The sequence below is a fragment of the Aulonocara stuartgranti genome, assembly GCF_965226115.1.
Source record: "Aulonocara stuartgranti genome assembly, chromosome: 2".
NCBI classification, from domain to species: Eukaryota; Metazoa; Chordata; class Actinopteri; order Cichliformes; family Cichlidae; genus Aulonocara; species Aulonocara stuartgranti.
In genome coordinates this window covers 5369190-5391886 of record NC_138940.1, presented here as the reverse complement: position 1 = coordinate 5391886, position 22697 = coordinate 5369190, and the positions used below count along the sequence as shown (strand labels likewise).

General features: G+C 37.0%; 1 protein-coding gene across 1 annotated transcript; it reads left to right on the top strand.

The window, feature by feature from the left end:
- The first annotated feature begins 620 nt into the window (after window positions 1-620).
- Window positions 621-21867, top strand: egf (epidermal growth factor). The gene is made up of 23 exons (XM_082555512.1): window positions 621-1224; window positions 3558-3757; window positions 4566-4747; window positions 5273-5500; window positions 5636-5838; window positions 5935-6048; window positions 6763-6885; window positions 8660-8782; window positions 9474-9599; window positions 9768-9904; window positions 10169-10317; window positions 10547-10651; window positions 12383-12606; window positions 12970-13137; window positions 13301-13450; window positions 13531-13656; window positions 13744-13860; window positions 14418-14540; window positions 14724-14886; window positions 16675-16839; window positions 18204-18306; window positions 19366-19462; window positions 19589-21867. Exons 1-23 carry the CDS (start codon window positions 1098-1100, stop codon window positions 19813-19815), a joined length of 3480 nt encoding a protein of 1159 aa, XP_082411638.1. The 5' UTR covers window positions 621-1097; the 3' UTR covers window positions 19816-21867.
- The last annotated feature ends 830 nt before the right edge of the window (window positions 21868-22697 follow it).

Here is a 22697-nt window from a genome sequence, read left to right as displayed (position 1 = left end):
ATTATGAACATTAGACTTTTATTCTTACCTCCCAGGGTGAAATTGTGGGAAAAGGTCAGTGCCCTTCAGTGTGTTTGTCTGGGGACAAGGCAACTTTCTCAGCATTATAAATCATACTGCTGCTCTTTAGTGAGGACGTTGTTCCTGACAATGTCCTAGTCATGCTGGGTATGAATAGAGGTTGTAGTTCCTGGCCTCTGTTAATTGTCATGCTGGGCAAGAGGAGGACAAACAATTTAAGGATAATCTGCTCTCTTCCACCGTTCTCTATAAATTACTCATTCTGCTCATTCCTTCTGGGAGCCAGAAGAACTTCGAGAGATGACAGTATAACACACTGACTCTTCATTCACACACACAGGACACAAAACAGAGGACCTACTGTGTATGCGGCATGTGTAAATTGCACTCGTACTGTATGTATGCCATTTAAGAATGACTCAAAAATACCAAAGGTTGATTTAGTTCCTTAATAAATGACAAATTCAGTATTGTAAGATTCTGTCTGACAACTTTCCATGCAACATCTGTCTCCTTGTCTCTGCCTACCTCCATCTTAAACAGATATCTATCTACATTCACAAAGCACACATGTAAGGGGGTGGGGAGAAAGCTAATAAGTTGTTATCATGTGGGACCTTTTTTCGTCCCTGCCTCATTTCTTGAATATCCCACATTCTGTTGGAGCACTGAACTGCAAATTCTAGAAGATCTTGCACCATTGCTGGACTTGCATGTGCAAAATTTACCATGGGGGTGTTAGGAATTTCAATCTTTGCTTCCAAAACAGACTGGCAGCCCAGGGGCCCAAAGTAGGGACTGAGCAGGATCCAAACATTTTTTTTCTGGGTTCAACACTGCACTGACAGCAATACCCCCTTATTCTCTATCTCAGTAGGGTTTTGCATTCCCTTTAGTGTGACATCCACGGGTATGTAAAGCTCCACTCTCTTACTAGCTTTAAAGCATTAGACAAAGGATGCTAAGAGTCCACAAACCTACAGTACGTAATCCTGGAGAATTTTTGTGGGCCAGTGCTGATAGTGGGAATGCTTGAGAAAGAGTGAAGAAGACCAGCAGGGACAAAGTGCAGGATTATGCCCGAGGCAATGATAACAGTAATATTGATCTATTTTATGATGCAAACCGCTGGAGCCTTGCTGCTCGGTACGACATGCTGGGATGAGCACCTATTGCAAGCAGGGAGCAACAGCAGCTGTACGGGTGAGTATGAAACCTCTCCTAACCAACAGTCCCAACTGACCGTACTGGAAGAAGTAATGTTGAAGTGTACTGCTGTCTGTGTGGTCTTTTCACTTCAAAACAAAGATTTCTAAAATACATATCATGATAGAAAATGAACTAGCTTAGATTTAAAGACAGATATTACAAATACATATTTATTTAATATTAAAAAGTGTGATTGTTCACTGTATAACACTTTGTGTCCTAAAAATTAGTGAAATTAGTGTCTTGGGTTGTAATTTCAGTTACACAAGTTCTTCTGTACTCCACATGGATATAAAGCATTCATGCAACAGCTGCTATTCAGTACTGGAATGATGCTTAGTTTAAAAAAAAAAATGTAATCAAGTAGAACCAAACATGTTGCTTGCATTAAACATGCTACAGTAAGCGGTACAGCAAAGTGAACTTGGCAGACTTGGCACTGTACTAAGCCAGACTGTGTTTGTGTGGGTGTATCTCAGGTTGAGTTTTTGTGGAGTACCACAGAGACGTTACTTCAAAAATACAAATGGTGATGACCAAAAAAACCACATCTCAGCAGGACATAAAATATTAAGTGCAGTACCGTGATTTTCATCCAAAAAATAATAACACTCCTGTCTACCAAACAGAAGTCAGCTACAGAACATCATGCGCTGATCTGGCAGCACAGATTTTTAGGAATACACGTGCAAAGCAGAGTCATAACAGGACCTTTTCACCTGAGCTACATAAATCTGTTGCCCAAACACTGTGCATGAAACTAGAAACTATGTTCTACTACACTACATATTCCTTAAATATCATCACTGTTTTCAGCGTGTATTTGGGGATGCTAATAGAGGTATGTGATATGGCTGCAATCGTTTAAATGGTAACTTTAATTTATTTTGTGTGGTAAAACAAAATGTATGGCATGACCTTCAAGCAATAATATAATAGTATTATTATTATAGCATTTTTTTAGTTAATATAATTAATTAATTAATAATTAAATACCTAGTCATTATTGATTCAACAGGACTGCAAATCCAGTGCTACCATATAATACTAGCACCTCAGCTAAAATCAAATATGTGACAAGATCTTTCAACAATTTCATGTTATAGTGTATATTGTTATTTAGCCCAATCATTTTAGTTACTGTATAGTGATGTTTATTGCAGAGTTAACAATTCTTTTTTTCATATTCTTGCATTTCTTTGTTTTTATAGGTAACTAGTCTGTAACTATGTGAACTGAATTATCATCTGAAATGCCATTAAATACATGTTACATCAATGCAAAATAGTAAATCAATGAAGAATTGATGAATTGTAGTATATTTTGTGTTAGAGTTCACAAATAAGTCCAAGTGACAAAGCTGAGTCAAGAATCATACTGACCTTCCAGTGAACTTGTCCATCAGTGATTCAGCAGGATGCATCCTAGCAACTCATTAGCAATGGCAGACATTTCATTATGTTGTTTGTCTGGTTTTGCTCATTGTTTTCTTCATTCCACAGAGTTAAGAGCGGCGTCTATGGTTGCATATGACAGTGTCATTACCTTGCCAATGTCATTGCTCACTCCAAGAGTAAAAAAAGAAAGTTTAGTTCTAGGACAGCTACATTTATCTGACAACAAATGCACAGCAATCATCCAATATACAAAATCAGAATATGTAGAAATATCATTGTTGATCATAACTTCCCAGCAGAATCCCAGAGTGATGTTGTGACCTGAATCAAAAACCTTTTAGAGGACACTAACTGCCTTCCCCTTCATTCATTGCAGAGTATTGTCAGAGTCAAAGGAAAAAGCAAAAGCTATTTGTTGCTAAGGGATGAGGTTTTACACGGAGGCAGCTGTGGTTGCCTTGAACTTCCCATTGCAGGGATGAATAGGTTTTTTAAATCAAATAATGTGCCAAATTGAACGACAACAGCAGCGACACAAAGAGGGGGGCAGGAGCTATTGAAACGTCAAATGCTGCCATAGTTACCTATATATACTGTGGATTTATTTGGTTAAGATAAGAAAGTAAATATGCTCATTCACTGTGAAAATTATAAAAAATTTAAAATGTGGCGTGATTTGTGACTTTTTTGTGAATTTCCTATTAATTAAAAATGCTAAATGTTTGCAATTATATAATTTTTATATTTTATATAATGGCATTTTAGTCTGTTATTGTAAACCTCACAGAATCATTAGTCACTAAATCTAAATATTGTTGAGTCATTATACAACTGTGTTTACTTAAGATATTATTTTTACAGAAGTAAGGCGTTCAAATGATCTTCACTGTAAATTTTTAACTTTAATAACGTGTGTAATGATTTGCTAAGCTTCACAGCCTTTCCTGATATTTGGCCATGGTAAAGCTATTCATCGGATGGGCCTTAATGGCAAGAATCACAGAAGGCTTGTGCCTGGCGTCGGAAGCTCTATCCTGCTTGACTTTCATTTCAAAGAACAGAGAGTTTACTGGGTTGACAGGCACACTGGGGTCATCTACAAAGCATCTGTGAAAGGAGCACACAAACAGGTGATTATGTAACTGTGCCCAAGTGTAAGTGGACTTTTTCTCTGTTTGATTGTTTTCCTGTGTGTGTAACTTATTAGTGAAAGCCTTTTTATTTCCATGCTAGACTAAAAGGGTGTGCACCATTTTATTACAAATTGCTGAATTATAAAATGACAGGTTATTTTGCAAGTTTTAAAACATTTTACGTACTACTACTTAGTATATCCTTTGGATGACAACACAAGAAAATTTGATATTTAAAGTATTTTTGTGTTTTGTCTTAATTTACAAGTAGATTCCATAACAATGTTAAGATACAAAACTACCAAATATTTGCATAAAACTACTTATAATGTGCTCACAGTCTGACCAACGTTTCACACACTTTAGAAAAGTCACTCTAAAAATCCCAACAAACACATTTTTTAAACCAGTAAAATAAACAACAGCAGACCTATTTTCCTTAATTTTTGCAAGTATAATGGAAGTAACGTGATCTGCTTTATATGTGCTTTTCTGAATCATTTTTGATCTTCTAACAAAGAAACTTCCAAGGTCCCCAATAGTGTGAAATGTCAAAGTATGGAATACAGCGCTAATAAGACTTAATACCCCCAAAGCTAACCAGCAGCTTAGGATCACTTTTAATGATTTAGGAATTTTTAATAACCTAATTAGTACAGCATCTAATTTGGAGGCTTTTAAAAGATCTTTCAGAAACTGTAATTACCATAATTAAATTGTTTAATGTTAATGTTATCCTGCATTGTTCTGGAAACTTTCAGAGCCGCAGATTTAAAATGATTAATTATGAATGCTTCTTTTGCAGAAACTGTATTCATATGACAAACACATCTCTGGCCTCGCAGTGGACTGGATTTGGAACAGCGTATACTGGACAAGTGGAGAAAAGGGGGAAGTAAAGAGAATCGATATAAATGGGAAGAAACAGAGGACTCTTTTAAGACACTTGACCCAGCCCAATTCTATAAGCGTTGACCCCTCTAATAGGTAATCTATGCAGATGTCATAATGACAGCAGTTTTTTGTTTTGTTTGCTGTTTTTCATTTGATCCTTCCGATACTATATGGAAGGATCAAATGATATAAAAATTGACTGACTGACTCTCATATACCTCTGATCAAGGACAGCAGTAGGAATTTACTTCCCTTCAGTTTGGCCTGATGGATAAGCAACACTGAATAATTTCATTTAAAAACATTTTTCATGATTAAAAAGTGCCAAGAGCATATTTAAATTGCTTTTTACATAACTTATTATCGTACACTTCTCTCAGGCTTTAATTCAATTGGGCTACAGTTTATTAAGCATTACCAAAAATGAGTTTGAGGCAAAAGAATTATGAGTCTCCTGATTTGGCAGGCTTAACATATGAGGAAATGTCTAAGCAGTGCCCTTACTGGAAGCAACTAAGTTTCCATATTTCATAACAGATGCAAAGCTAACTTCAGAAAAAAATATTTTGGAAAGGCTCATTGCAAAACCTTTTTTCCCCCAAAACATGCATATTGCAGGTTTCTGTTTTGGTTATCTGGGGGGATGTCTCCAAGTATCCAAAGGTCTGATGTCACAGGACAGATGAAAATTACACTAATTAAGATAACTGAACAACTGAGAGCACTGTCGATTGACCGAGTAGACAAAAGACTGTTCTGGGTTCAGTTTGGGCCACAAGGAGAAAGTGCCATTGCCTCTTGTGATTACAATGGGAACGCCCTACACACCATGAATCTTCCACTTCAGTGAGTATTTAGTAAAAATACAATTTGTTACTCATCCTTTAACTTTGTTAATAAAGAAAATGTAGATCAGAGTGTTGATGTAAATGATCAAATAAGCCAGTCGAAAGCCACTCATTATGTCTTCTTTTTTATCAGGTCTCATTCAGTTGGAATATCTGTTTTTCTGGAGCACATATACTACACCGATTCTGAGTCTCGGGTTATAAAACAAGTAAACAAGTACACTGGTGGAGAGCCACATGTTGTTAACATAAAACAAATGGGTAAACCTCCAGTTGATATCAAGATCGTGCATCCACTTAATCAGCCAACAGCAGACCCGCTATCACCATTTCCAGGTTACAGCTCAACATTATCATACATTTAAAGTTCTTCTTAGTTAAATGAATTGTGTTTATATTCTAGATAATGTATCAAGCAATCACTTCCAACAGGTTGTGATGACCAAGGTGGCAACTGTGTTAACGTCTGTTCCAGTTTGGCAGACCAAGGCGTTTGTCAGTGCAGTGAAGGTTTTGTTCTCAGTATGGAAGGCACTTACTGTAAAGGTTGGTATTAAAATAAGAAGGCAGTTACAAATACACCAGCAAAAACACATTTTTACTTTAGTCAGAATAACACTGGAAGCTACTTTAATCAGCTAAGAATAGGAAAAGAAGGATACTAGACACTGAACAGTAGAAGACTTCCTGATCTGATGACATTAGTAGGGTCAGAATTTGGGATAAATAACATGAAAGCCAACATAGAGTCATCCTGTCTTCTATCAGTGTTCAAGGCTGTGGATGGTGTAACAGCATTGGGGATATTTTCTTGGTGTTCTTTGGTCCTTAGTACCAACTTCATTGTTCAAACACCATTGACCATCTCTATTCCTGTATGACCACAATGTACCCAACTTCTGATGGCTGCTTCTAGCAAGATAATGTAACATGTCACAAAGCTCAAATCATCTCAAATCAGTTTCATAAACATTACCATTCAGTTCAGCTGAAAGCCCACTACAGTCACCAGTCTCAATTTAGAACAGCACCTTTAGGATGTGGTGGATTGGGAGACTGGCATCGTGGATGTGCAGCCAACAGATCTGCAACATACTTAAGGCACGTCTGAAGCCCAAAGGGGCCAAACCTAGTACTAGCAGGGATCACTGTTACAGGGGACAGCCACAATTAAAAGGACTTATATATAAAGCACAGAAAACATAAATATTAGCATCTACTTGCAAAAAATATTACCATCTTTGTCTGTGTGTACCATAGATGTAAATGAATGTGCCCACTGGAATCATGGCTGCTCGCTTGGTTGTGAGAACATTCCTGGATCTTATTTCTGTACCTGTCCTAAAGGATATGCCCTCTTACCAGACAGGAAAACATGCCAAGGTAAAGTATAACTATGTTTATAATATCAATATAGCTTTGACATGTGTTTTACAGTGAAAATAGAAAAAAAAACAAGTAAAATGTATATTCAAGATCTGAACATGACTAAAGCTTGGGTTGCAGATCTTCTTTGTGCTGCTGTCAAAGGTGGCATTTATCTACCAGATACTACTTTGACCCTAGAAGGCTTGAGGGTCACAGGCCTCAAGACAGACTAGATATATGTGAGCTGACAATTGTGTGTTAGGTCACTTGGGTCAAAACAAAACACTGAAACTTTGTCCAACTTCTAAACATTTAAGAGCACTGAGACGATCAGGTAGAACAAAGGACATCACGATAACGCGATTATTTTTGGCTTTCAGCTAAAAGTTCATTTGTCAAGGTCATGTATAAGAAATAATTATTTAGTTAAATAAACTTGGATTTTATTTTATTAAATTTTATTTTTACTTGTATGTAATTTTGACTTAAATTTGATGATTTTTTGACATTTTTTCAAACATTTATAGTTTCTGTTTTTTTAATTTCAAGATATAGTAAAACTTTTTTAAAAAAAAGTATATTTTTATAGTCAGATCATAATCTCTTTTCTACTCTCACAGCAATATGCTCAAGACAACAGGAAAAGTTCACAGACAATGAGATTAGATGATGAGGTGACATTTGCAGTAGGGAACATATCTGGTCAGCAGCTTTGTCTTTCTAAGCTGCTTAGCTGACAACCTTTGCCAAGGTCCAGTATGAAACAAACATAGAGCCAAGCAGCAGGTTAGACAATGGAGATTACAACAGAGTTTACTTGGTTGCACAGACGACAGAAGAACTGTAGTTATTTACCTACTTGAAGTGCCATTTTTAATTGTTTTATATAAAGACAAAAAAATGAAAAAGCAGTAGTTTTACCACATGCACTGTTGACATGGAGCGTTTCTGGCCTAACTGAAAGGTTTAATGGAAGACTATAAAAAGATCTGAAATAAATTTAGCCATGATAAGAAGAATAAACTATCCTATTGTTTACTGTACAAAACCTATATATGAAATAAATGCAGAAAAAACAGCAATAAAATATCACATTATACAATAAATGATAATGTTCTCAGTAAGATAAAACTTAAATGACTTGTGTTATGATTCACTTATGATGATGGCCACTTGTGTCCTCTGATACATCTTTACACGATTCATACTTTATTCTTATAATTCTGCAGCATAAATAAAACGATAGACACTTGAGTAAATGAGTAAATCATGTGTCTTATAATATAATACATAGAAAACTTAAATGTCACATTTATCTACTGCTTTTTAGTACTGGTACATACTCACCTCAGGATCTCTGGTACAGGAGACCCCATGTGCCTTTTAACTAGCATTACATCACCCTCAGTGTTTGGGTTTGACTTTCTTATCACACTTTCCACTATTTTGATAGGATTAGAGCTGACTTCATCAAAGGATTTTACCAGAACAGGGGCTAAGAAGCTTGCTGTCCATCTGGCTGATCCACAGTCTACTGGCCCAAAAATAGACTCAAGTCTATTTTATTTACATGGAGCATCACGTTGCCTTTATTGGCACTATGAATGACTGTAAAAAAATGTAATTAACTCACATCAGTTTGAGTTGAAGTTCATGTAATCTTTATGTTAATCTACATGAATCAAATCCATTTGATTTTTTTCTTTGATTTTTTAATTGTTATTTTATCGTTAAAAATCAAAGATTTCTTGTTTTTATTTTTGATAGAACTGTCTTTTTTCTATTACAGAAATCATACCATGTGAAAGGAATATGACAAAGTGCGGCAATGGGTGCCTGTCAACAGGAAATGGTGCTGTCTGTGTTTGCCCTGAGGGATCTATACTACAGGAGGATGGACAAACATGTACTGGTATGGCCAGTATTACACCACTTTGCCCCATGTTCCAATACTAAAATCTACCTTTTATTAAAAAATTATATAAATACACTTAGTAAAAAAATGTAGCGTTAATAATATTCTCATTTACAACACTAACCTTATAGTATATGGCTAACATACAGAGTATACACATACTGGATTCAGTTTCCCATTACGTTTACATTTTAACTATAGCATCGTAGTAAAAGAAAAGGAACAATAGCATGAATCTATCAACTGACTGAATGACAGTTTAATGGAACATATTGGTTGCTCATTTCCAAAAAACTAAGCAGCAGATACAGTGCCTACTTTGTGATTTGGAGCCAAGACTGTATAAATATTTCGTGAATAAGAGTTGAGTTGATGTGGTCAAACTGAGGATAGATGGATCAAAGAGATGAATGTGCAACAGTGTAGTAACTGTTGTAATACTTTCAGTTTATTGTGGGCCAATATCTTGCATCAGTTTAGAATATAATAATTAAAATGATTAACTTTTTTATGCATATGATTTATTTTGCAATGGATAAACTGGATTACAGTGAAATCTGATGCCAGAACCAGTGTTGACACAACATAATTTTGTGTTAAGAGTAAATACTGCAACTAAGCAAAGGTCTGTTGAATTTTAACAAATTCATAAGCTTAGCTGTGCCCACATTGTTTTTCATGATTCCAGGCTGTTCATCTGCAGATAGAGGAGGATGCAGTCAGCTCTGCAACCCTGTCACCCCTGTAAGCTGGGAGTGTGGCTGTCTGCCTGGCTACCAGCTCCACCAAGATGGCAAGCACTGCATTGCAACTGGTGAGTCAAACAATGGCATAGCAGATAGCTGAGCTACATGTGCCCACAAAGACACACACACCGTCTACCTTTTTGCATCTGTTTCCAATGCAAAAGTCAAAAAACACAAGGTGAAAGCTGCAGTGCATTTGACCACGAAACACTGTATTTTCTTATATTTTTCTTCAGGACCTCCATCTTATCTACTAGTTGCTAATCTAGTAGATGTCCGGAGAATTAACCCTGATGGCACTGTGGATCAAATCTTGGCAGAGGAGCCCAGAGGAATAATCGTAGCTTTAGACTATGACCCTGTCCAGAACAATGTAAGATGGAAAGCGTTCCAAGAGTATGAGTATAAGGTCGAATGACTCATTGTAATAGAATTGAGTTAAATCAGGAAATGATTTTGCTATGGATCTGCAGTGTCACCCAGTGGACAAGCACTGTAATGCATGCCCCTTACTATTACCTCATTATGCTTGTTTGGACAATGATCCACATGTTTTCCTTCCAGTTTATATTATATAATTATTCATATTTATATTATAAATGCAAGTATTCATAAATGATATATTTTGCATTTAAAGGTGTACTTTGCAAGTACAAGCCAGAAAACAATTGAGCGAGTTGACATAAAAGGTGGCCCAAGAAACATTCTCATCTCTGATGGTTTGGATTCACCAGAGGGGCTTGCAGTTGACTGGGTTCATCGCAAGATGTACTGGACGGATAAAAGGTGTGCAGTGTGTGTAAGAATTACACAATGAAAACAGTTTCTTCATACAGTGCTGGTCATTTGCTGTTAGTAGATGTTTGCTTTCTAGTTCTATTCAATTGTCTATCTAAAGTTTATCGTTTAGGTCACACCCAGCTTTCTTAATCTCTTTTAATCTGAATGAACTTCATCAGGAAATAACTGACACTGGGGAAATTAAACTTCTGCATGCACATATTTTGCCCCTCAGGCGGTCAACTGTTGATTGCAGTACTTTGGATGGACTTCACAGGGAAACTATTGTGAGAAAAGGTCTGGAAAAGCCAAGAGGAATCGCAGTTCATCCTCTTGCAAAGTGAGTATAGCCATATGCATCACTCTTTCACCAATACAATTGACTAAAGACTAATCAATAAACAACAAATACCACATTAATAATTACCAAGCAGTTTGATTAACTTTGACTAACACTCACCAGAGTCAGTTCATTAGGTACACCTTGCTATTGCCAGTTTGAACCCGATTTTTTACCCCCATTTGTCTTTAGAACTGCCTTGCCTCCTCATGGCACAGTTTTACCAAGCTGGAAGCACTAACCACAGATTTTGGTTCATATTGTTACAGTATGTTAGCATCATACACTTGCTACAGATTTGAATCTCCAATTTCACCACATCCCTAAGATGCTGCACTGGATGGACCATAGAAGTCATTGAGTACAATGAACTCAGTGTGTCAGGGTTCCTGGGTCGTTGACCCAGTGTTTTCAGTTTAGTCATGTTCTCTGTTTAGTTTCCATATGTACACATGTCCTGTTTTATGATGTCAGCCCTTTGTCAGTCTCTGCGCATTATGTTCTAGTTCCGCTTCCTGTGTCATTAGTCGGATTATGTTCAGCTGTGTACTCACCGGTCTCCAATCGTCATCATCATCAGTCAGGGTATTTAAGTCCTCAGTTTCCTTCTGTTCACCGTCTTGTCATTGATGTTGTCTACTTCGCACGTGTGTCCAGTCCAGCCAGCCAGTTCAGTCATTTCAGTCTGCCAGTCATCTTATGCTCTGCTCATCCGTTCGTTATAATAAACTCCATCAACCCTCACCGTGAGTCCTGCGTTTGGTTCCCTTCCTCTCATCCACACACGAAGCCCCTGACACATGAAAACTAGCATTAGAAGATGAGTATGCTGTGGTCATATAAGGAGCCACATGGCTAACAGCAAAAGATGTTGACAACAATGCTGAGTTGGTCCCAAAGTGCACCAAGAAAATACTACCCCACACCATTACACGACAAGCAGCTTGAATTGTTGCTACAAGGCAGGATGGATTCATGCTTTCATGCTGCTTACACTAAATTCTGACCATTCATCTGGCTGTAGCTGCATAAACCAAGACACCAGGTACTGTTTTCCAGTCTTCAGTTGCCCATTTTGTGGAGTAAATTGCATCTTTAATTTCATTTTTCACCCCTAGAGATGTTTGTGTGGGGAAATCCCAGAAAATGACGAGTTTCTGAAACAATAAATATTAAATATTTACATTAAAAATTGGTTAAAGAGATATACCTAACAAAATGGATAGTGAGTATATAATCTCACAGTGATCTGGCCAATAAAGGTCATGTTTTAATGACATTTTAAACAAAATATTTTGTAACAATGAATATCACAAAAAGATATAGATGATTTGTATATACAGTGCTTAACAAATTTATTAGACCACCACCAAACTAAAATTATTAAATTATATCTTCAAATTTACTGTTTTACAAAAAAAGCATACAATGCAGTAAAGCACATCATTATTTTTTGAATAAGATGCCAAATTACAGTTATTTATTTGCATGCCTGAAAATTAGTTCTAGAGGTTGACTGTTATGCTTGAACAACTGAAGACTTCTCAGAGTAGTCCAGTTTGGGTTTAAAGACATGAATTCGGTTCAGTTTTTTCAGATTTCTAAAATATTTGTATTTTTGTTTTCTTTTTATCACAGATGGTCTAATAGAATTTGTTAAGCACTGTAAACAGGTGGTTTAATAACTTTGTGTACCACTTGCTCTCTATTTCTTTCTTTTAACTTTTTGAGGAAGTTATTCTGGACTGACATAGGGACCCATCCTGTGGTGGAATGTTCCTCCCTGGAAGGGAGAGACCGTGCTGTCATTGCTAGGACCAACCTTGTGTCGCCCACTGGCCTGACAATTGACTTCACAGAGGACCGAGTATTCTGGTGTGATCAGAGGAAAGGCACAATAGAGACTGCCGCCCTGGATGGTTCAGATCGACGAGTCCTGTCAAAGAACCAAGTAGGTGAGGTTTATGTGAAATGTATATATCTAAAAAAGCAGATATAAATGCATGGGGAATAAGAATTTCATTGTTGTAAAATGAATATGTAAGTTAATATATGATAAGTTACTCTAGGATATATGACAGATAATTAATACTAAGTATAACTGATATAGTACAGCTGTCCTACTAATCTTGACTCAAATGGCAAAAGTATACCTCTTCTTAAGTTAACTTTCTCATTCATAGCATCATCCACAATTCAAATGTGAGAAAATCCAGTTTAACCAGTATCACTGCATTTACAGCTGAACACAAGCGCCTCTCACCTGGAATCACTGAGTCAACTCAGATTTTCTTGCCGTCTGCCCTAATTTGTTCCAGGCCAACCTTTTGATCTTGCACTATTTGAAGACAGGCTCTGGATCTCTGATCAGGAACGCCACCAGCTGACCAGTGTGCATAAGCGGACTGGGAAAACATTGCAATGGATCCAAGGGAGCATGGTGCAACCAGCATCTATTGTTGTAGTTCATCCCCTTGCTAAGCCAGGTACAGAGGAACAACCATGATTACAATGATCTAAAAAAACAAGTGCCATGCATATTTAGATACATGCAGATTGGACACATGTGCCAATAACAAAAACAAGTGGCACACAGCATCCATCAGTTCTAAAGAATTCCTGGGCTTATACTTCTGTCCTGTTTTTTAGGGGCAGATATGTGCCTTCACCTGAAGGGAGGTTGTTCCCAGGTGTGTGAAAGCAAGATGGGTTTTGCCCACTGCTCTTGTTTCTCACACTATATCCTATCAGCTGATGGAAAAACTTGCTTGACTGTTGACGCTTCAAATGGAACAGCAGGTGATGTATCCTGTGTTCTTTTCTACACAGTGTAATGTGATGATAAATTTGAATGTTTTCTTTATGTATTAATTTTATAGAATATGGAAACAGTGGATCAGTTGATTTAACACCTCTGAAAAACAAAACATTTAATACTGCGAGCTTGCCACTGACAACTGATGTAAGCAGCCAGCCAACTTTCTTCACCGACAAAATGATTTCAGGTAACAGTGCACCTTGAAAGGCGTTCTATCCACTCAATATCTTGCCCAGCCTAAATGTTACGTTTGCATATGCCCCCTCTCTGTCAGACCAGAATGAGTGCTACTCACTCCGCTGCGATGTGAATGCACAATGCCTGCTGAATTCTGGTCACCCAAACTGTTTATGTCAAGAAGGTTTCACAGGTGATGGACAGTTATGTGTGGGTGAGTATACCTTCAATTATACTGGGAATATGCATTAGAGAGATGAGGTAACAGACCCTGAAATAAGCTTACGGGATTACATTTGATACAAGTGAGCTTTTTTTTAATCTCACCTACAGTAGCAGGGATCTAGCAGAACTGAGTTTTGGATTTTGAAATAAAATTCAGAGGTAGGGTTGCTCTGAAAGTAAAGGTAATGGTATTATTCAAGATAAGCCTTAATGGAAAAAGTCAAAATGTTCAAAAAGTCCTAAAACCATCCAGTAATTCCTCCTATCGTTTCCTTGCAGACCAGTTGAAGTGTTTTGAGATTATCAGCTGAGTTTGTTTGCAAAGTAGGAAGCATCGAAAAGACATAGTGTGGCAACTTTGTTAAATTAATAAAAACTTAACTTTTTTCACTGTACCAGGCCAGGTTATGGAGGATTTAAAAAAACAAACAGTAATTACATTTTATTTAGCTAGTAAATAATGTCACAACATTTTTTCGAAGCTTATGATTCTTCTTATTTGGTAAAATTTTAGGTTACAACTTACTGCTCCTATTTTTGTCCTAGATATTGATGAGTGTAACCTGGGAATCTACAACTGTGACAAAAATGAAGAATGTCAAAACACTGCAGGGAAATACTACTGCAAGTGCCTGGCTGGATACTACAGCGATGGGCAGACATGTCAAGGTGATCGTTTCCTTTTGTTAACATATCCTGGGCCGTATTGGCACATTCTCATCGTCTATCATTATCTTATCTGTGAAATCAGATAGTTAATTTAGATTGAATACAGTGTTTATATGAACCATCTCTTTTAAGCAGTAGAAAATGAATCTAAGTTAATGAACTTATATCTTCAATTCTCTCTAGAGTTGGAGTCCACATCACCATGGGTGACACCTGGTACCTCTGCTGATGTTACCACCAAACGCCACAACGGAAATGCAGAGAGTTGTCCTGCAACCTATGAGACCTACTGTCTGTACCATGGTGTTTGCTTCTACTTTCCTGAATTGGACTCTTATGCCTGCAAGTAAATAAACCCGCTTGTCCTTCTACTTGACCCATGACCCCATCCCACCCCTCATAACTGTTTGTTTTTCAAAGAAGGGCTCACGATATTCATATTAGGGCTGTGCGATACCACATCATGTACAATACTGCAATTATAAATTATTACATGATATAAGTGTCAAATCATAATACCATTGTATTGGAGCAAAACTCTTTAAAATCCCCTAGTGTGCACAACAGGGAAACAAGCCATGTCTTGTTTCCCACGGAGAGCAAGACTTAAACAACATCCAACAATACCTAGCAATTTGAAAAATATGAAATAAAACTGTTACAGTTTAAGGTGAAAACCAAAAAAGGTATCTTAAAAGAGGCAAAAACATACCATCAAGTATAACCTTACTACAAAGGAGTTGATATTAGCAACCTAAATGTAAACAAATGACTCAACCAATCTTTGCTGGTGCACTAACTAAGTGCACTCCATATGACAGGAAGAGCTGATGATGGATGGAAATAATGCAGTTACATGGTGGACATGCACGGCTTTAAGCAACTGGTTAAAAAGATCGACCCAAGACACAAAATACAACAAATATTCTTTGGTTTTATGCGACATTGTGCAGGGTGCTGAATAGTTACAAGGTTAAATTACTTTAATTATTGTTAAACTAAAGTGTTAAGCAGTGATTTTATAGTTTAACTTAAAATTTCCAAGCACCTCCATACTTGGCTACTTCTGTACTGTCGCTGCTATTTTACTATTATACTGCTGTTGGCGCCTTGCTTCAATAGGGTCTCTCTTTTTTTAAACAGAAATATGATTATGGCAAATTTTATTAAATATTGTAATATAAATATAATAATTATATAATCAAATATTTTCTCAAATATTCAGATATATTCATGCAGTCCCACTGTTAATTAAGACAAGAACACTTAGGTGAAAAGTATTTTATGACAGCTGACAAGCAGCAGGTGTCACTGTTGTTCCATGATTAAAGCCCACGCCTCACGAAAGTGTTTACAGCAGAGACAGTCTACTTCTGTCCATGAAGTATGCACTTCAAATCAGATCAACAAAAATGTAAATTATGAGTTCTAATGCACAGACTTAAAAATATTTCATAATTTCAGTGGAAAGCTGCAGATAATGTATACACATTTAATACAAATTATAATGAAAACGTATATTTAGCAACAAAAAAGAACAACTGCCTATGAGTGCCCAAACAGGTTGAAGAGTTGAAGAACCCCCAAGTGGTATCTGGTCTCTGAGATAGTGGGCAGAAATGTCAACCTGGCACTAGGTATGGATAAGATTGGCCCCAGGATGCTGACAGTTCTGCACACTTTTGGACCAGCTTGTCTGACCTTTTCAGTGATCTGTCGAGTTCTCGGGGGGTACCCTTGGCACACTGAGGGGGTAGCTGTTTTTTTTTCCCCTCCAGTGTTTTCCAATGATTCTCAGGATTATGAGGATCATTTGAAAAACAAAATAACTGAATTATTACTGAAGCCAGTCAATTCCATTTTTTCACTAACCTTATGTCATATAACTCCAAAACCTGTGACTGTAATCTTCCCTGTGTATCTGTTCTATGAAATCCAATCCAGTCTTTCAAAAACGACATTTAATTTGCCAAGGGAGCCCAAACATTTAAACACAAAACTAAGCAGTTGCTTAAGCAGTAACCGTTTTTGAATTATAAAGTAACTGGATGTGTTTTAAACAAGTTTGTCTTAAAATATAAATTGTTTGCAGTTAACCAAAAATGATTCCTGGATATGATTTTTTGTCATGCAGTTGTGTATCAGGCTACATGGGGGAACGATGTCAGTTCAGTGACCTGGAATGGTTGGAGCTTCAGCGGGCTGAAAAGGAGAAGAAGAGGAACGTGGTCATTACAGCGTGCATGGTGGTCCTCGTTTCCTTGCTCTCTATCACAGCCTGTGTCACCTACTGCTATGGGTAAGAGAAAAAAGGGAAAAGGAGAAAAAGGAGGCAGCAAAAAGTAAAAGGGGAGAAAAAGGAAGGGAAAAGAATAGACAATGGGTAAAAAAAGAATAAGGACAATGGAAAAAAATAAAAAAGGAAGAAAGTAGGGAAATCAAAATGATCAAGATATGCTATTCGCTGTGAAAGGATCAAAAGTGACTTCCTAAAAAGAAAAACAAAAAACATCTATGAATATTTAACTATTTCCTCACTAAACATACTAAATATACTATTCAATTTGTATGGGTTTTATTAGACTGGTAAAAATGAGAATCATGTCTTCATCTTAAGGGACTATCATGCTTTTTCTAACTGATGGTCAAAAAATAGACCAGGGAGGACCTGCTGCTGTAATGAATGAGCTGACAGCATTTAGAGATGTCTATCAAACCCAAGATGCATGAGGCGTGTAATGCCGGTTTCTCAGTACGACAGCAGGGGGTCAGGGAGCACATCACACGTGGAACAAATGACAGCATGCAACAGTGGTTAGCTGAGTGAAGAGCACGCATAAACTACACACTGTGGCCCCTCCTCCTTTTTATTTCCACCTGAGATGTTTCTAAGTAGCTGATTTGTTTTATGGTTGTTTCGCTGGCTTATGGACAAGGCTGTTTGGCATTCTACACTCTTTTGACTTACAAAGCACACTACCTACTACATCCTAACGTTTACACTCTTGGTTCCCCTGTGGAAGTGGCACGCTTTCAATTACATGGTTCGTTTAGCTTGTTCTACAGCAATTACACATAAAAATAGGTCATTTCTCAGCTACAAAATGGAGCCGGTGAGGTATGACCCCAAAGGAAACGCTACATGGCCGCCAATAGCTCTGCCTTAAATTGCCTTCTGCACTTGACTGCAGGTGCACTTGTGCGGTTTTTGAGTTTGGTAGTTTGGTTTCCCCTGTAATAAACACACAGAGAGTACAGAATCACACTGTACACAAAGATAGAGTCTAAAGAAACAACTGAAACTTATGAGCACGTAGAGTAAATGCACACACGGCCTCCGGCTTGGTCTATCACAACATTCAGATGTATTATCTTTGGTCAACATTCAGGGGGTGAGATATGCAGAAAGCTAAGAAACAAACATTAAATAAATCAAATGTGGTGAAATTATTATTTTATAATGCAGTGATAAATGATGCTGTGAAGGGCAGTACACAGCACAGACACTCATTTCTCATCACGATGAATTTGAGTACACAACTTCTGTTATAACCTATATAAATCTTCTTTAGGTACCTGACCTTTTATATTTCTGTGAGATAAACTCTCCATGTGTATATTATTCTATACATAACTTGTGCAGATTTTATATTTACTTTTCAGAACGAGAAAACGCTTCCACAAACAGCCATCAGTGGATAATGTGAGTGAGACCAGCATGACGGATGAGAGCATGTCAGAGACAACCACTACCACTGTTCCTCGGGTAAGGCCATTATTACAAAGCTCGGTCATTAATACATACAGTTTTTATGTCATGCAGTAATATAATACATCAATGTAACAAAAAGGACAGTTAAAATTATGTTGTTAATTCCATTATGTGGGCTTTTCAATTATTTGCCAGATGGGGAGAAAGAAAGAAAAAACAGTCAAACATGCCTTGCATTCTCCTTGATGTTGGACTGAAAAGAAGAGCTTGCGAGTGTGTCCTCATTAGGATACATACTAGGGCTGTGCGATATGATAAAATATAGCGGATGACGAAATTAAAACATCTATCGTTTCATATTATACGCTATCATTTGTGTAGATTGGTCAAACAGAAGGACGAGTCAAAACAAATCGAGGACCTTATTCCTAAACGATGGGCTACCTCTGTAGCATGGACATGGTTTGATTATGAAAAGTCTGACACCTACCAGAAAACTGCACTCTGCAAATTATGCCGCAAACCGGTCCCCACCACAGACTGGTGGGGACAGAAAATGCCGGCCGTTGCAACTTATATCTAAAAATATAGTTTCATGCATCGGTCGAAACACTTGACTCCAGGTACATGATGCCCAGCTGAAAACACTTAACACAAGTCGAGCACTATTTTGTGATATATACTATTATCGGGGTGAGAAATGTCCTATATCGAGATATGAGATTTTGGTCATATCACACAGCCTAATACATACTTATGTCAGTGTATGGGACTGTAGCCTAGGGTTTAATTGTAATTATTTTACAAAGCATCTCAGATCAATGTAAAAGTAATGGAATGAGTGGTGTAACAAATTACTTTTTACGCAGAGTAAATATGTAATGGCAGTTCCCAGCAGTCATAACATTTTTGTTCGCTTTGAAAGTAACATTAAAGACTGCAGTTTAAATCCCAATGTCTTATCAGAATTATATGAAATGTTTCTCTTTGCAAGAGCAATTCATGTCCATCACTCACTCTGGGAGTAGGTAGGCTGCCCCCCCCCCCAAAGAAAAATGCATAAAACTTTTAATGTTTATAAAAACTCAAACGTCTTAATGTATAAATCTGCAGTTCTACATTGTGGCAGAAAATGGTGTTGAAGGGAAGGTAATTCCTGCCATGGGCTGTCCAAGGAGAGCTGTGTGTACATCCTGCTCTTCAGAAACAGGTACCTGAAACTTACATTATTCATATTATATATGTAAACAACTCCAGTGATTTTTCTAACTATAGTCTAAATTCATTCTTATACAAGTTTTTTTTTACCAACTGCTTAATTCCGCATTTTTTCCAGGTGCCAATTCTGAAAGTGATGAGTCAGGAAAACTGTCCCAGCACAACAAAGGTTACGAGTGTTCCATGGTGTCTGCTGCTGCCACTGGAACAATGCAACCCACTGTGCACCTCTCAAGTCCATCACTGTCAAGCTGTACATCTTTTAAACCAACAACGTTACCCCAGACTTCGGGCCCAGAGTCATGGCTCAATGGAAACAGCGTACAATCAGCTGTTCAGCAATGAAACATTAAAAAAATAAAAGCTTTTAGAAATGTATACGTTTGTTTGAGAAGTCAAAAAATATCAAGCGCAAAGTTTAAAAACATAAAAATATCATCATTATAGTTTATGAGAAGAGTATGCCTCCTCAGATGAGTATGGCCGAGGCAGTTTAACAATAAAAAAATACTGACCATGTTTCTTAGCAAGGTGGTCCAGAACCAGCTTCAGTATTTCGGCACTGAGTCTCTGAGACTCTGCTGGAGGGATGGCATGTTGTTCCAACTGTAATATTGTTATCAGTGACATGTCGGTCTAAATAGTCCCCTTGGCATCAAATTAGGTTAAGACCTAGTGTCTATACAGGCCAAGGCATATAATTTTTACACTTGACTGATTCATCAAGCCATTCAGTGATCTGGGCGTTATAATTCTGAAAAAAGAATAACCCATACCGATCTGTGACACTTTCCTCTAAGGGGAAACGTGGATCTAAACCATGCTATTATTTTTTTTTCCACAACAAAACAAGAGCCACTGGATCCTCTCACTGCAAGTGTAAAGAGTTCAGGCATCATGCACTGAGATAAATCTTAGATAAAGAGCTACTCTTTTGTTTTTCTTTAGATATTACACCAGTACACAAGCATAAAGGTCATCAAATCTGAACTGTGAGCCACACCCTATTTACAGATGGCTTTCCCACTGATCTAAATGCAGTAATTACTTTGGTCGGTTCACACAGTAGTAAGTTCTGGAGTCTTTATGACCCTTTGCTGCAGATACTATGATTACAGCATTTCTGAATTACCCCAAATATTGTTTTGTGCATTAAGTTAAATGTTGAAACTTCAAAAAATAAATACATCTAATTGTTGTTCATCACATAGTATACAGGCTATGTGATAGATCAGAATAAACTCATCAGTGTCAGCTAACCAAAAGATCACTCATATTCTCCTTGCACTTGCAAAACTTTTGAGACTATTTCTATATTATCATGTTAATTTTAGTAAGTTCAGCGAGTTTTATATATTTTAGCTCTTTACATATTTTTGTGTTTGAAATGTTTAAGTCACTATAATTTGCTTTGCTCAGGCTCGCTGCTATGTAGAAAAGTTGTTTTTTCTTTTGTTCCTCCCATGTATCAACTGGTGTAGATGCCTTTTTGTAGCCTTTTCATCAAATTATTAAATGTTTCATATAGGAGAGGGTTAAGGTTACTATTGCAGTTATATATGTGAACATTGTAAATTTCATTGACTTGAGGTAGTTATAGGAGAAATGAACAGTAACTGTTAGCTATTTTTTACAGTAAAAGGACAGTGCTGTTTAAAAATCATCTTCCATTTTTTCTTATAGAGTATTAGTGTATTTGAGGTTTTCCCATCAGTGTGTTGTATTTTGACATCCAGCTGTCTCAGTTTCAGTGCAGCAGGCTTCATGATCACATAATTTCAAGATTTAAGCAAAAAACGGACATTGAGCTCCTTTTGATATAAATAACTAATGTGTCACAGTACAAAGAACTGCCATGTAACTGCCATGACACTGCACCACTAAACAACCCTTAATTGTGATCATTTTAAATATTTTATTTTGATTATTTTTACATTAAACTGTGGTTATTTTTGTCTAAATTTTATGATTCCATGATTTATATTCTAAGAAATAAGAGGGCAATAAACTCAAATGGGCTGAATGGTCAATAAATTAAAGTTGAATGTGGTTTGGAAAGGGATGATATCTTATCTTCTTTACAGTTAGAGGCAACTCTCTTCTTTGCAGAGTTTATAATTAAAAACAGAGAAAAACACTGCTGAACGACTGACTGATATATACTGTGGTTTGGAAAGGGAAGGTATTTTAGGATTTATGTTCATTTTTTTAGATTCTAATTAGTATAAAAAAGAAAAAGAATAAAATGCAGTCATTATGTTAACAGACCAACATTCAACATTTTCATTAAAACTGTACCTAACTCGGATTGCATATTATTTTCAGCAGCTATGGGCTATAACTGGAATTAGAAATTTGCAAGATGAAACTTGCTTTTTTTTTTTTTTTATCAATAAAGGCATATTTAAATAAATGTACACTGTGTCAATAACTTCCTTTAGCACTGACATTTATTTGTATTTGTTTTTATAGCAAAACACACATGACATAATTTCCTCTCCACTGAAAGACTATTTTGGCCATTCTGTCTTTCTGTTACACCCCATCACTGTCATCATTCTTCTTTGAAGGCCTTCTGTGGTCCATTGATGGTGCTTTTCTATCCTCCACCAAATCTAATGCTCTAGTGATGTCGGCGCGAATGCCGCCACCCTTCACCATCACTCCATCTGTCTATTTCTATTTCTACCTCTATCTCAGTCTGCAAGTCTGTCTCAAGGTTGACTGGGAATTGTTAATAGACGGACCCACAGCCTCTTTGTTTCAAGGCAATGGCAGAAAACAAAGCACTTCAACTCAAAAACCATCAGGGGCCACATCGATATTGATTTTCGTGGCAAGACACACTTATCTATATATTGGGCTCCATTAGGGCTGACAGATAGGTTAGGCCACCACTCTAAACAGCAGCAGATCAGTGTTCAAGTAAAGATGAAATTGGGCCGAGTGTCAATTTATCTTGTATTACTTCTGAATTGGGGCAACAGGGGGCAATCGAGTCACTGACACTGTAAGTAACAGAAGATGCAAGGGACTCGTTTTTGTATCGCTTTAGGAATAAACAATGCTTCACAATACATATAAATACATTTTTAATGATATTTCTTCATAGATTTGTATTTTTTCCTATCCAAAATAAAATGATTGTGAATTAATTGGAATATGTTCCACAGGTTTGTACATCAAGTTAATGCAGTGGTGTATAGCAAAGGCAACAGCAACACAGT